The 15777-nt window shown below is 34.0% G+C and overlaps 1 protein-coding gene across 1 annotated transcript; it reads right to left on the bottom strand.

Annotated features, from left to right (window-relative positions):
• Positions 1–12741: 12741 nt before the first annotated feature.
• Positions 12742–15330, bottom strand: LOC105036411 (disease resistance protein RGA2-like). The gene has a single exon (XM_010912176.4). The coding sequence runs from the start codon at positions 15172–15174 to the stop codon at positions 12742–12744; it is 2433 nt and encodes an 810-aa protein (XP_010910478.4). The 5' UTR covers positions 15175–15330.
• Positions 15331–15777: the final 447 nt, after the last annotated feature.

Here is a 15777-nt window from a genome sequence, read left to right as displayed (position 1 = left end):
TGATAAGTTTCCGTATAATTCAATCTTTCAGTTAAACAACATCCCAGATGAGCTGTGGGTATGAAAATATATCAAATTCAATCACTTATTTTTATGTATCTTAATCTAAAGGTGATGATTTAGTTGATGATATATTAAATTTTTTTTTAATTATTATCCTGCTTTGGTCAAAGACTTCCAGAGTCACCGTCCTATGAGATCACATAGGATGTTTGCTCCTCTTATTAGGAGTGACTGATCCCTTATTGATCACTCACAAGAGTGACTGATACTTCACCATATCTAGAATATTTCGCACAAGGATTAAAGAACTAAGTTAGATAGTGAACTAAAATATGGATTCATGTATACAAGGTACTATGGTGACCTCGGGTCAAAAGATCACTTACATAACTCCACTAGAGAAACATCAGTTGAATGTAAATAAGATTCCATCTGATTATTCTCTCATAGGTCAATTCAGTAAACTCATTCTCTAATGAGCACCTATATCCTTATATTAGTATCACTACATAAGTGGTTGTGAGATCAACCATCCTTATTTCTGAGCATACATAAGATATGCCAGTCTTACCGGTATCACTGATCACCGACTCAATGTTACAATGACTAAAAATATTTGAGATTAGAGCTTTCAAGGATTTAGGTCTCATTAACATTATCTCATCACGATCCTAAAACTATTGTCCGGACTTATGGGGTTCATTATAATCTTAAGAACAACAAGATGTAGCATATAATGAATCAAAAATGTCTAGCAGGATATGTACAAGAACGATTCTATGCACTATTAGTGGGGTTCATTCTGGTGTCAAAGGTAGCTAATGTATTGACAACAATTATAGGAGTTGACAAGGAGGGTCGACTGGTGCCTAATTGGTAAGATTAAATGGGTCTAACCATCCAGCCTACTGATTGAGAGTGATCTAGCTTGATGTGGGTCAACTCAGGTATGAAGCCCCTGTGCCTAGTGAATAAAGGCTAATAAACTCCGCCTCCCAATGGACATTTGCCTTTTGAAAAGTTGGTTAGGAGCTACGGTCCCAACATGTGGTATCAGAGCGAGGTTGCAGGTTTGAAACCCGATAAGCCCTCAGAGTGTTAAAAATAAAAAAAATATTGCTGGAGAGAAGAATTATTGTGCGAGGTTTCAGTGCATATTTGGTAAGACCCAAGGAGAGGTTGGTAGTCGAAGAAGACTCGGTGAGACTCTTGAAGAGGATGGTAGCTGAGGGGTTCGGTGAGGTAGCCGAAAAGGATTCGATGAGACTTTTGAAAAGTTGATTAGGGGCTACGGTCCTAACACTAACTACAACCACATAAAATGTACACTACAAATTATGTAATTTGACATACTTCTACTATTCTAAATAGCAATCATGTAATCTTACCAAAATCATATAAGGGTGCAATTGAGATTAAAATATATGTCAAGCATATCAAAGAAATATAGCAAACCCTAATCACATTAGGCATGCTTTACACCCTTAACAATGCATTAATTTGAGCATCAAACAACCATGATAATATAAATTTCAAAATTATCATAAATTAATAATTAAATAATTAAAATTCAACATCATGGTATGTATAAAGTCAAAAATAATTTTTGAGTTTAAAGGATTGATGCTATAAATCAATGCAAAAAATTTTAGTAGGATATGTACAAGAACAATTCTATGCACTATTATTGTACTTGTTTGATCAAATCAGACAAAGATGGCTCTGATACCACTGTTGAATTCTGATAATATAGTAAAAAATAATTTTTAAAATTTTAAAATCAAATAAGTCAATAGTTTTAGCAAATAAAACTATCGAGCCGAATCCAAAACCCTCGAATCACCTTACCGATCACGATCAAAACAAATTCAAGCATACAAAGAGATAGAATATTATACTTTAACTAATATAAAAAAGTGGCATGTTGGTACTCTCCACAAGACCTCAAGGTAGAAGTCCTTCAATGGTGATCCACACGAAAGTTGGCCAAGGTCCTTGCCAACTGGTGCGTTGCCCCAGCCTTGTTTTCTCAAGAACACTATCGGCTTCAAACTTGCATCACGATCGTGCCAAAGTCCAGTTACTTCGATCTTACCACCAAAATGACACCAAAAATATACTCTTCAGATATCATACAATCTAAGATTTAATTTTTGACTCCAACATATGAAAAAACCAAATCCTAGGATACTCAAGTAACACTTGCTGAAAATCTCACCATTCTTGTAGCAACTTTTGCTGCTCAAAATTCTCTTTCTTTTTCTTCAAAATTTTTTTTAAATTTTTTTTATATTTACCACATTCCTTCTCTCTAGTTTCAACCAAAAATCATAGTAAGAAGACATGTGGAGCATCCCTGTAAATAGGGGACTAAGGGACATCACATGGGATGAAGGGGCGCCAACCTTTGGCACTCCAACTTCCCACGCACCAAATAAATTCACCGAGTGAATTTTTGGCAATCCATATGCTTGGAGTAGGACTTCTAGTCAAGGATTTAAGGCAATATGCCATAAAAGAAATCAATGAATTTTTTTATCAAAATATAGGATTTCTGGTTGGAAATTTAAGGCAACGTATATTAGTTAAGAGCCTTCATTAAGGACTCTCTACTTCACACGTCATAAAGGGGTGGGTGGTATTTATTTGTTACTATGGCTTCTGATGGACATAAAGGAGTCTTTCTCCACTTGAAACTAGTTCAAGTTGGATAAGGATCTAATTTAAATTGTCTCAATCCCATTAGGTCAAAGGCAATGGATCTAGGTTAGCTCAAACACTTTAATCTTAATACAATATGATAGCATATCAAATTAACCTATAGAATTTATATTAAACTCTAATTAGATCAGATCAAGGCCAAATCTCAAAGTATGTAACCTATTGCATTCCAAATCTAGCCAGCAATGGATCAAGACTTTCGACGTAACCCTAATCCAATGAGATTAGGTCATCCGAAGAGTTCCAATCAATTTGGACTCTTCCAAATTGACTTCAAAATTAAACTCTTTTAATTTTGATAAATTTGTAAGTCAAAATTGATGTCTAGGAACATATGTTGACTATCCGAAAGATTTAAAATTTTGATAAAAAATTATCAAAATTTCCTTCAGTGGTAAGTTCTCATGTAATTCAATCCTTCAGTCAAACAATATCTCAGATGAGCTGTGGGTATGAAAATATGTCAAATTTAATCACTTATCTTTATGTATCTCGATCTAAAAGTGATGATTCAGTTGATGATACATTAAATTTTTTTTTTCTAATTATCACCTTGCTTTGGCCGAAGACTTCTAGAATCACCGTCATATGAGATCACATAGGATGTTCGCTCCCCTTATTAGGAGTGACTGATCTCTTATTGATTACTCACAACCTCCATGCATACTTCACCATATCCAGAACACTCCATACAAGGATCAAAGAACCACTTTAGGTAGTAAACCAAAATATGAATCCATGTACACAAGGTACCATGATGATCTTAGGTCAAAAGATCACTTACACAAATTTTATTAGAGAAATATCAGTTGACATATAAATATAACTCCATTTGATTATTCTCTCGTAGATCAATTCAGTGAACTCATTCTCTAATGAGCACCCATATCCTTGTATTTGTGTCATTATACAAGTGGTTGTGAGATTAACCACCCTCATTTTTGAACATACATAGGATATATCAGTCTTACTGGTATCATTGATCTCCAACTCAATATATCAATAACTAAGAATATTTTAGATCAAGACTATCATGAATTTAGATCTCACTAGCATTATCTCATCACGACCCTAAAATAATTGCCTGGACCTATGGGGTTCGTTATAATCTTAAAAACAACAAGATGCAGTATATAATGAATGAAAAATATCTATTTTATTAATATAAATATCAATTTATATGAGTTTAGAAGATAAATTATAATAAACGTCCTATCGTATCTCATATACGATTGGCTTGTAGGATATTATTCTTTCAAAGAGTTAGATACCCCATATCCCATATGCCTCAGCTCTCTTCTCCTCTCCCTTCTTGAAAAAATTTTGAGAGACTTTTTATTGGTTCTTAGGCATAAAAGAGAGGCTTCTCTTGCTAGTTTTATAGTAAAAAATTGAAGAAGAAATGTTCTTCCTAATGAGAGAAAGAGAAGGAAGAAGAATGGTTTTTTTTCTTGTGTGCAGCCTTGGAGAAGAAGAAGTTTTTCTTTCAAATTTTTTTTTAATTTTTTTAAGATAAAAATTAGATTAGATCTGATTTTTAATATGAAAATTTAGAGAAAAAAATACTAAAAAAATTTGGTTGGGTGTTTGGGCCTTCCTGGAGTTGTAGATCAAGAAGAAAAAGAGAGAAGAGAGAAGAACGATTCTTCTCTTGGATCTCTCTTTTGAATTTTTTTAAAATATAAAAATTTATATTATTTTTAGTATAAAAAATTAGATTAGATCTGATTTTTATCATAAAAAAAAAAAAAAAAAATTCTCTTAAAAGCATGAAAGGAAGAGAGAAAGATTCTCTTTTGTGCATGGCAAATTGAGAAGAAAGACTTATTTTTTTATCTCTATTGTAGAGATTTGATGTGTAGATCTAAAAAGAAAAGGAGAACATCTCTTTATTCTTTATCTTTTTCATGTTCTTCTTAGATTAACTAAAGCATGATGTCTTCATGAGATAGCACTCCTAGAAAGATCGATCAGCATAAAGACTTTGTGTGGATACCCATAGAGGCTGGATATGTATATAGCTACTGAGCATCATGAAGAACTAACTATCATGAATTTTGGATATGGTGATCTACTATCCACACTCAGGTATAAAATTTTGAACTCAATTCATATTTAGATATGATCTAAATATAAATTAGATATGATTTAATTATATATAAATATGATCTAGACTTACTGAATTTTAGATTTTAGATTTATATACATGCATATTAGTTTATATCATGGATCCTGTATGGTAGTTTAGATTTGATCTATGCATGCATTGTAGCTTAAATTATTTAATCTATGTATATTCTGCTATAAATTTTTAAAAATACATGTACAAAATCATCATGCTTTCCTTCAAATAGTATCAGAGTCAGGTTCGCTATGACATAAACATATATACATGTATAGTTGAAATCTAGATTTAGTAATGTATGAGATATGTTATGATCTAATTTTAGATAATATATAATGTAAAATCAGATCTAATATAATTTAGATTAGATCTAAATTTTTGTATATATGATATACGAATTAGATTAGATGTTTGGAGTAGCAAAGTACTTGGATTGGATAATCACTAAGCTATTTAGTCATAGAAGCAAGTAGGGTTACATGACCCTCTCTTTTCATTCAATGAGGTACTCTTATGGCATGTAGGAGTACTACTGTGAGGTCTCATGAAGAAGAAAATAAAAAGAAAAAATTTATTTTCTTACAACATGCTAGTCTTGGAACCCTAGGTGTTGCTATATATGATGTAAGTTATGAAGAAACTAGTTATATCTAATCTTGATTAATCAAAATTATTTTGATTTAAAAAAAAATTAGATTTGATCTAAAAGATTTGATGATTTACTGTAAAAGGTTTACATAAAAAATTATTTTGAAACATTAATCATGTTGATGCAAAAATCTAATTGAAAATTAAGTGTCGAACTGAATAGATCTAGAATTGTGATTTGAGATCTAATGATGTTACATAAAATATAGAGCATGGATTAGCTCAAATCAGATCTTTCTCTTTAATTGGGTTAGACCTAAGATTAGAATTAAAAAATTGATTAAGTCTAACCAAATATTGAATTAGATTAATCAAAAATTTTTTAATACAATAGTTGTAGATGGTCAAGTTCATATTTTTTATTAGACCAAATAGATCTTGATTATAGCTCAGTGGTTGAACCTAAATCATTAAGTTGGCCAAATTGAAACTAGTTAACCAATTGATATCTGAGGTCAGTTTGATATTTCGATCGATGGTTTTTAATTAAGAGCAGCTTATCTGATCATTTTGATGATATCTAAGGTAAGCTTAGTAGATCCTCCTATCGATCTTACTTATCTGATCAATTAGGTGAATTAGATTTTGATTAGATTGTTAAGTGATTCGAGTTAGTCTATGCCATTTAGATTAATTAGTATGATTGATTTAGGTGCATTGGACAAACTTATCTTTAGTCTTTCTTATGACTTGGTGAAGTTAGTGGCAGGATTTATGACATGCCAGTTGGATCCGCTAGTCACTAGTTTTTTTTATGACTTGGTGAAGTCAATGGAGGATTTATGACTTATAGTTGATTGATATCTTCTAAAAGATTTAATCAAATTCTCTAAATTATTAGATCCTTAAAATGAGCTAATTATGGAGATAACTAGATCATAGCCTCCCATTAAGATGAATGATAATGGGTCCATTATTTTTTATTGACATTACAAGTGCCATCCATCTGGTGTTCTCTCTGAATGATGAAATTATCATTCATTCCATGATGACTCTGTTGAACTATCTGATGGTGGTCAGATTGGCCGAGCCATCTTCAGACCTGATCATTTTTTAGTTAGAATCACTAAGTAGGTTCATCTTAATGGTTTGACTTAAGTGAAACTTTCAATGGAGGCCCTTCACCTACTGAAATAAAATTTGGGGTGAAGATAATTACTAGAAGTTATTTGAAGAAATAATTGATTAAGAACCTATCTATAGGTGCATATGGATTGACCGAGCCATCCTCAGATCTATATGTAGTCTATGTAGATTCTAGTATCCGCTAAAAAATTAAGGTAATTCTTCAAATTGGAGGTAGAGGCTATCAATTCCTTTAAAATAGTGAGAAAATCTTTAGACTAAAGTTTAAATCTTTAGGCTTAAAATAGATCATATACTAATAGATCAATTATTTTTTTCAAAAATGACTAGAATATTATCGCTCTGTTCACTGTTAGACAGTGATAATATTATCGAACCTAACTTCAATAGCCAATATTAGAAGTTGAGTATAATTTTTGAGCAAATTGATCAAGAAGTCTCAGGCTAACTTTAACAGGCTTAAAAGAGAAATCAGCAAATGGTTACTGATCAATATAGTTATATGATAACTCCTTAAAATTTTTCTATTAGTAATACTACTACCTGGGTATAGGATACCGACAGCACAAGTCATGTTTGTAAATGTTGCAAAAAACTTTAAGATAGTAGAAGATTTGAAAATGACAAGAGACTCCTAAATATAAGAGACAGAAGTCTGTTTCAATCTTAACATAAAGAATTATCGAGCTTATTTTCAACCCTAATAATGTTATTTAAGTGATTGTCACTATTGTCCAATCTTATTGATAGTGTTAATAAGAATGATTATTACGATATCATTGTGAATAATATTTCAATAATGAGTAGATAATTGAAAATGACATAAACTCAGTATCATAGCTTGTTAGTATAAAGTATAAATCTAACTAGTATTCTAGATTAGATAATGCCATTGAAGCCTATCTTTGACATAATTGACTTAGTCACCTTTTATTGGAAAGAGTGAATGAGTTAGTGATGTTCTGAGTTTGGTACATATTGATGTATTTGCACTCATAAACATAAGTGCCAGAAGAGAGCTTACTACTTCATTAAAATCTCAAACGATCTATTTTGGTATGGATGCATTTTGCTTATGAAGCACAAATTTGAATCGATTGAAATATTCAAAAGATTTCATATTGAGGTAGAAAAATAAACTGCAAAGAGTATTAGAACTCATTAGTTTGATAGATGAAGTGAATACCTTTACCGTAAGTTTTAGACATATCTAGGAGAGAATTGGATTCTTCCTCAATGGATATCTCCTGGGACACCATAATTTAAAAGGATGTTTGAAAGGAGAAATCGAACTTTGTTAGACATGATTTGGTCCACTGTGGGGTTTGCTGGTCTACCTGAGGTTATGTTTTAGAGACTACTTGATATGTGCTTAAGAACATTTCGAGCAAATCGATTACCAAAACTTCATATGAGATATGAATCTGATTAATTTGATGCTCTCCTACCTTAGGGTTTGAGGTGCCGAACTTATGTGAAACGTTCACAAACCAACTAGCTTAAATTTTGATCTGATAAATATTATATTAGAAATATTTCTTTTACTTTCTTGATGGACATGAGATGTTCATGAATCTTAAGGCATTCTTTTTTAAAAAAAAATTCTTTGGTGAAGAAATCGATACTGTTAAGAGCAAGCTTGGTGAAGCTTGATAGGTAGAGGAACTGACTCTGATACAAACCAACAGAACCGAAGTTGATTAGATCAATTTCAGAGTCCAATGTAAAGGCATCCTTGAGTAGATATAGTAGAGTACCATATCAGTTGAACAAATACTTTAGTTTTTAAGTTCAGGATGGAGATTTGATCTCCCATATGAATGCCATACAGAGATCTAACTTTGAGAAATGGTTTGGAGCCATTAAATCTGAAATAAAGTTCATGAAAATGGATGATGTATGGATATTCATTGATTCACATGATGGGGTAAGACCCATAGGATGTAAGTAGATTTTAGATGGATAAGAGGCACAGACAGAAAGATGGAGACCTATTAATTCTATCGAGTTGTCAAAAAATTTTATCAAAGTTATAATATTGACTATGATGAGATATTTTTCTTGTGACAATCCTCAAGTCTATTCGAATTGAATCAAGCTTTTTGAAGTTGGAACATATATTTTGAAAATATGACTTCGTTGAAGATGAAGCAGAATTCTGTATGTACAAATGGACTGATAGTTCTGTAAAAATATTCTTTATATTGTTGGATGAAATTTTCTTAATCAGAAATGATATCCCTATATTTAGAGAATAAAAATTTGGTTGTCATCTCTGTTCTCCATAAAATTTTGAAAAGTTATAAGAACCATCTTTAAGTGTTTATGAAATACTAAAAACTAATGGCTCATTTATGGAGAGCCTAACTTAAAATCTGTGGAATATTGATTCCTGTATGTTTATTCTAAAAGGAGGATCGACATATTGAAAAGGTTTCATTTAGTATTCAGTAGCCAGTTTTATTTATGATACGAAGTTTTTTGCGATATTTGATACTGATAAAAAAGTTGTTTAGTTATAAAAATTCATCAACAAGCTTGGACTGGCACCCTCCATTGAGGTCCAGTCCTTTTGTATTGATAGCAGTACTAGAGTCATTCGCTCAAGCTGAAGAATTAATATTTCATCTGAGGACTAAATACTTTCGGTATCGCTATCAACTTCTTCGATAAGATCAAAATAAAGTTGATCGTAGGAAGATCGACTGAAAGGAGAACTTGACCGACCTATTGATTAGAGCAATTGAATCTAAAGAGTTTGATGATCACAAATGAAAGATGGATATTTGATATCAATCTAATTAACTTTAGTTCAAGTAGGAGTTGTTGGAAAATATGTCCTTAAGCTAATCATCTAGGTTGTAGATGATTGTGCTCTATACAAGTATATGAATTATAAAATGATAAATATTATCTGACAGATTCATCATAAGGAATACATCTTCCTAAATAGAACTCATATGTTATGATGAAGTCCTTAGAACTACTTTCAAAATGATAAACGAAGATTTATCATGTGGTTTTTTAAATCCTGCTCATGATCAAATGATACAATTATTACAAAGATGATAATTGTAAGTGTAGGTCATTGTATACTATATTAGTTGATTATCCTCTTAATCAAGACGTGTAATGATACGGGTATGGCGTATGAGTGATATGTGAGAGTATATTTCACTGAGCGTGATCACTTCCAAAGTACTTTGCTGTCAAAGGTTGCTCTGATAGGATATGGGTATAAGTATCTCTCTGATCTGAAGCTGCCTCAGTGACTTGTAACTAACTCATTGTGCTTTAATATTGGACTATCCAAATTTTTAATTTGATGATGGAAGATTTTTGGATACAGTCAAGTACTTATAAAGTCTGAGTGTGAGTCAAGATGGGATTGACTGCTCCAAGTAAAATTAGAGATGATGCATCACTATGTTTCAATTTAGCAAAATTTTGATCAAAATAGTCTTAGTGAGGAGTCACAAGATTTTTGAGGTTGAGACACAATATGGACCACTCTTCTTAGGTTGACAGTTTAACCCTTAGTTGTCCTTGAGCATCAAGTGTCAAAGAGATAAATTATATGGTAACTATATCCACATGGGTTCTAAAGTATTGCTGGATATACATTCAGCCTATCCGAATATCGAAAATCATTGCTAGATGGTAACATTGATTCATACAGAAATTATTCTTGTGCTACCGGCTTAGGTTCGAACCTATGGGGTCACACATATAGAAGTACCTGTCTGATCAAATGATTGATCGACGATTGTAAATCGATGAAGAGTTTAATTATCAATGTGATTGATAATTAATCCTATGCAAAGATTACAATAAATTATTTACTAATGGTTGATAAATTAGAGAAATAATTAATTAATAACTTGATTGTTATTAGCTCAATTTGATTGAGCAATAGGAATTGAATTAATTCTAATTGAATTGAATTCAGTTAGATTTACTTTAGAATGATTGGATATAGTCCTATTGGATTACAAGGCTTGTTTGAATTGATTTTAGAGATGTAAATCAAATTTAAATTGAATAGGCTTCAATTAGTTTTATATAGGTTTTGATTAGATCAAACTTTATTGGATAATAGGCTTGATTGGATCAAGTCCTATTATCAAATAGCTTTTCTGATATCCATCAAGAATCAATTTTTGGATCAATGAGATTTTAATCTAACTAATTCTCTAATTGGATTGGGGCCTAATTGGTTTCCTAATTAGGTTAGGATCTAATTAGTTAGTTCATTGTAACTAATTTTTAAATTGGCTAGGATTGAGTCTAAGGATCAATTAGAGTTGGAACAAGATTTTTGAATCCTATTTAGAATAGGACTTAACCAACCCAAACGCCATGTGATATTAAATCTCCATGCCCCACTCCCTCTTAATGTGAGAAAAACCCATGCTCATCATAAAGTGCCACACCCCCTTGTTTTTTTCATGAGAAATAAGGCATCTCCCCTCTTTTTGCTGTCACCCAAACAAAAAAAAAGAGGGGGCATCCAAGTGTTGGACGCCCCATATCCCATACGCCTTGGCTCTCTTCTCCTCTCTCTTCTTAAAGAAATTTTGGGAGACTTCCTTGCTGGTTCTTAAGTGTAAAAGAGAGGCTTCTCTTATTGATTTTATAGCAAAAAATTGGACAAGAAAGGTTCTTCCTAATGAGAGAAAGAGAAGAAAGAAGAAGGGTCTTCTTTTCTTGTGCGTAGCCTTGGAGAAGGAGTTCTTTTTTTAATTTTTTTTTTTTTTTAGGATAAAAATCAGATTAGATTTAATTTTTAACATGAAAATTTAGAAAAAAAATATCAAAAAAAATTGCTTGGATGTTTGGGCCTTCCTGGATTTCTAGATCAAAGAGAAAAAGGAGAAAAAAGAGAAGAACGGTTCTTCCCTTGGGTCTCTCTTTTAGATTTTTTTAGAATTTAAAAATTTATATTATTTTTAATATAAAAAATCAGATTAGATTTGATTTTTATCATAAAAAATTAAAAAAAAAAAGTTCTTCTTAAAGGTGTGAAAGAAAGAGAAAAAGGTTCTCTCTTGTGCACGAAAAAATTTAAAAGAAAGGGTTCTTCTTTTGATCTCTATTGTAGAGATATGATACGTGGATCTAGAAAGAAAAATAGAGGATCTTCTTATTCTTCATCTTCTTTGTATTCTTTTTAGATCAGCTAAAGCATGGAGTCTTTGTGAGCTAGTACTTTCAGAGAGATCGATCAGCACAAGAACTTCGTGTGGATACATGTAGAGATCGGATATATGTGTGGCTCCTGAGCATCATAAAGAATTAACTATCATAAATTTTAGATGTGGTGATCTGCTATCTGTACTCAGATATGAAGTTTTAAAATGAATTCATATTTAGATATAATCTAAATATAAATTAGATATGATCTAATTACACATAAATATGATCTATACTTACTGAATTTTAGATTTTAGATTTACATACATGCATATCAGTTCATATCATGGATCGTGTATGGTGATTTTAGATTTGATCTATGCATGCATTGTAGATTAAATTATTTAATTTATGTATGTTCTGCTATAAATTTTTAAAAATATATGTACAAAACCACCACACTTCCCTTCAAAGGAGATTTTATTTTAAATCATGAGTGTAATGAAAAATTTTAATCAAACTTTTATAAAAGAAAAGTTGTAGGAAGTAGAATAGTTGATTTAAATAGTTTTAGTGATTTTCGTATTGGATTTTTATTCGAAAGGATAGGTTGGTTTTTCATGATTATGCTCCACAATCTAACATATCCTACTCTAGTTCAATATTTTTATAGTAATTTTAGTTTTGATAGTAAATCTTGTTCTATTTCATTGTATGTCAAAAGACAAGTTATCGAATTTGACTGTAGTGTTCTAGGTCAAATTTTGGATATTCCATCTGATGATGATAGATATTTCAATCCTACTTGTTGAAGTTAGTGTTTAGAGTATTCCACCTGTGTTAGAACTATTTTTGATCAGATTGGTAAACCTAATGCACATATGTTACCACTTGAAAATAGATTAATCCATCATATTTTTACGCTAATTTTCTGCCCAAAGGAGGTCACAGATATATGATATCATATTTAGATGTTTATCTTCTTAGAATGCTTTTCTTGGGTGATAGGGTTAATTTGTTTTTTTTTAATAATATATTATATGAATGAATGTTTTCAAAGTTGCAAAACCATTTTGCCCTATGGAGCTATTTTGACCACTGTATTCGAGGCATTTGATATCCTTATTACTGATGATGATGAAATTATGAACCTCAGACCTACTGACACCTACAATCATTATTAATAGCCATTTTAGATTAGAGTGAGGCTGGAGCCTCTCAAGTACTTCTTCCACCACTGCTACACGGGGTGCTGCCAATGCTTCGGATGAGACCCTACTCCACATCAATTCCAACGAACGCAGGTTTATCTTTGTTGCCAAGTTCGCTTTCGTGGCTTCCATTGGATCTTGTACGTTGGCAAGGCTGTTGATTTCTAGATCACCACTGACCAAATTTAGCTGCTCCAACTCGGAAATACCACGTCCATGCTCTTTGCCCACGACAAACATGGTCATTGTTTGGAGGTTGCTCAACCGGCCCAACCAACGGGGCATGCAAATCAATCTGCTACATCCCCGGATGTCCAGGTGTCTGAGGCTGCTCATATTACTGATTCCCTCGGGCAAACTTTTTAGTTGATTACAACATTTCAGGTTCAAAGTCCGCAAGTTGTGAAGGTCCGTAATCGAGCCAGGTAAAGCTTCAATTGCAGTACTCGACAAGTCAAGGAGCCTAAGATGCTTTAATTTACTAATTGTGCCGGGCAAACCTTTGATGCGAAGTCCAGATAGATCTAATGCGCGCAGAAGAGCAAGAGATGATATCGCATAGAAGACAAATTCTTTAAAAGAAAAAGCCCCAATCCATCGATTTATCGAAACAAGTGATCTCAACTTCTTGCTTGCAAAAGCGGCCTTTAAAGTTGTTGACGACATGGTAGGGTCATAAACAACTGACGAATAGCGACATCCAGGCGGAATGCTTCTCTCCATGTGCACCGTCATGATCCAGGACTCATCTCTGGCGACAGAACATGCAAGATCATGGACTAAGTCATGCATCTTACACGACCATATGTTGTCAAACCAATCCTTCTGGACATCCTGAAAAAAGGATCTCCACAACAAGCTGTTGAAGTATCGGTTGCCAACTTCCTCTCCACGCATATCACCATCCAATGTTTGGATGAAACCTTCGGCAATCCACAGCTGAATCAGTTTCTCCCTTTTAATTTCATAATCTTTTGGAAATATCGAACAATAGGCAAAACACTGCTTTAAATTAGAAGGCAAATGATCATAACTCAACCGTAGTGCTGGTAATATACCATTGTCGTCGGCAGGCAATCTCCAGAGTTCGCTATCTCTGACATGTAACCACTCTGCCTCCCCTCTTCTAGAGCTCATCAGACTTCCCAGAGCCTTAGCAGCCAGAGGCAAGCCTCCACATTTTTCAACAATTTGTTTCCCAATTTCAACCAACCTTGGAGTCTCTTCTTCTCTTCCTGGCCCAAATGCTCTCTGCTTGAACAGAGTCCAGCAGTCAGCGGCTGTTAGGCCTTGCAATTTGTGCGGAGCCACCGTTCCCATGATCCTGGCAACTACATCGCTTCGTGTTGTAGTTACGATCTTGCTTCCTTTCTTGCCACATCTCAGTAAAGTCTTCAATCTCTCCCACTTTGCTTCATCCTCGTTCCAGACATCGTCCAGAACAAGTAAGAAACTCCTCCCACTCAGTTTCGTCTGCAGCTGAAGCTGTGCAGCTTCCAAGTTTGGGACTTCACACTGAATAATCTTATTTATAATTTCTTTGATGCTAAAATCATCAGAAACACATACCCATGATTTAAGATCAAAGTGCTCCTCTATCCCCTGAGCATTATAAGCCAGCTGGGCAAGTGTGGTCTTCCCAACTCCGCCCAATCCAACTATTGGAAGCACAGAGACATCACTACCATCATCCGCACTGACCAAGAAATTTATGATATTATCTTTGTCTTCATCTCGCCCATAAACCTCGGATTCAATCACAAATGAGAAGGTCTCTCGATCGACAGTTCTTCTGGAGGTAGATCCCTCTGCCAGATGGAATTTTGACTTCTCGTCCGCGATCTGCTCCAACCTCTTATTGATCTTTCTAATCTTGCGAGCCATCTTACGGCGAAAAGCAATTTGGTTATTGGGTGAAAAGAAGTTACTGACCTTTCCAATCGGTTGGTTACGTCTCTGGTTCCTTCGTCGCATAGCTTCGTACTGGAACTCATCCACCACGTCGTCGGCGTCTAAAGCTGCATCCTTGAGCTTCCTCAGCCAACCAGTCAGAGCCTTGTCGCTGATGGATCTCCTCTCGGCATCATCAAGTACGTCGTTGATCGTCGAAAGCACGCTCTGCAGCCTCTCGATGTCAGAGTTGACACCCCGCACCAATCCCAGCTCTTCCCATAATCCAGAACCCAGCTTCTCCATCACGAGTTTCAGAACTGGAGAGGCAACTACCATGGCTGCTGCTTCTGCCATCGCTGAACACCTCAAGGACGGATTCGTGCAAGAGATGGTAATCGGGGATGGCTTGGTGAGTGTAGGAGGCTTGAGGTAGGGGGTTCCTGAGTGACCTGACCCTACCAAACCCCGATGAAGAGTCTTCGGATGAGAGAGCCGATGACTTGACTCGGCATGGATTTTTTTTTTTTTCCCGCATCAATAAATAGGCCTAATTACTACTTGGACCAGTCCGACGGACCACGCCAAATCCCACGGTGGCTGGCACGCAGCTTTACATCTTGTATCTCACCAATTTCCTATTGCGCGTTATTTAGGGTATATATGCTCCCAGATTTGCCCTGTCCACTTGGATATGATCCCTGCAATACTTTTGTCAATAATAGCAGGGACCATGTCTGGTCGGACTTGAGGTTCTTTTTAGAAAACCAAAAAGATCGTTTTTTTTTTAAATAATATTTTTTTAATATTTTACTTCAAAAATATCTCGAATCCAAATTATTTTCAAAACTACCATTTCGATGCCATCTAAGCCTAAATTCTGGGTTGAACCCACGAGTTTGAGTCCAGGTGAATGAAGTCGTGGATTCAACCTATGAGTTCGTGTTGGTGATGCAGAAA

Source organism: Elaeis guineensis, chromosome 3, assembly GCF_000442705.2.
Source record: "Elaeis guineensis isolate ETL-2024a chromosome 3, EG11, whole genome shotgun sequence".
Taxonomy (NCBI): Eukaryota; Viridiplantae; Streptophyta; class Magnoliopsida; order Arecales; family Arecaceae; genus Elaeis; species Elaeis guineensis.
Note: the sequence above shows the minus strand (reverse complement) of the source record. Positions and strands in the feature narration are given on the sequence as shown.

What these genes read in the sequence shown, in the direction of transcription:
- LOC105036411 (XM_010912176.4), bottom strand. Translation starts at nt 15,174, where the DNA reads ATGGCAGAAGCAGCAGCCATGGTAGTTGCCTCTCCAGTTCTGAAACTC.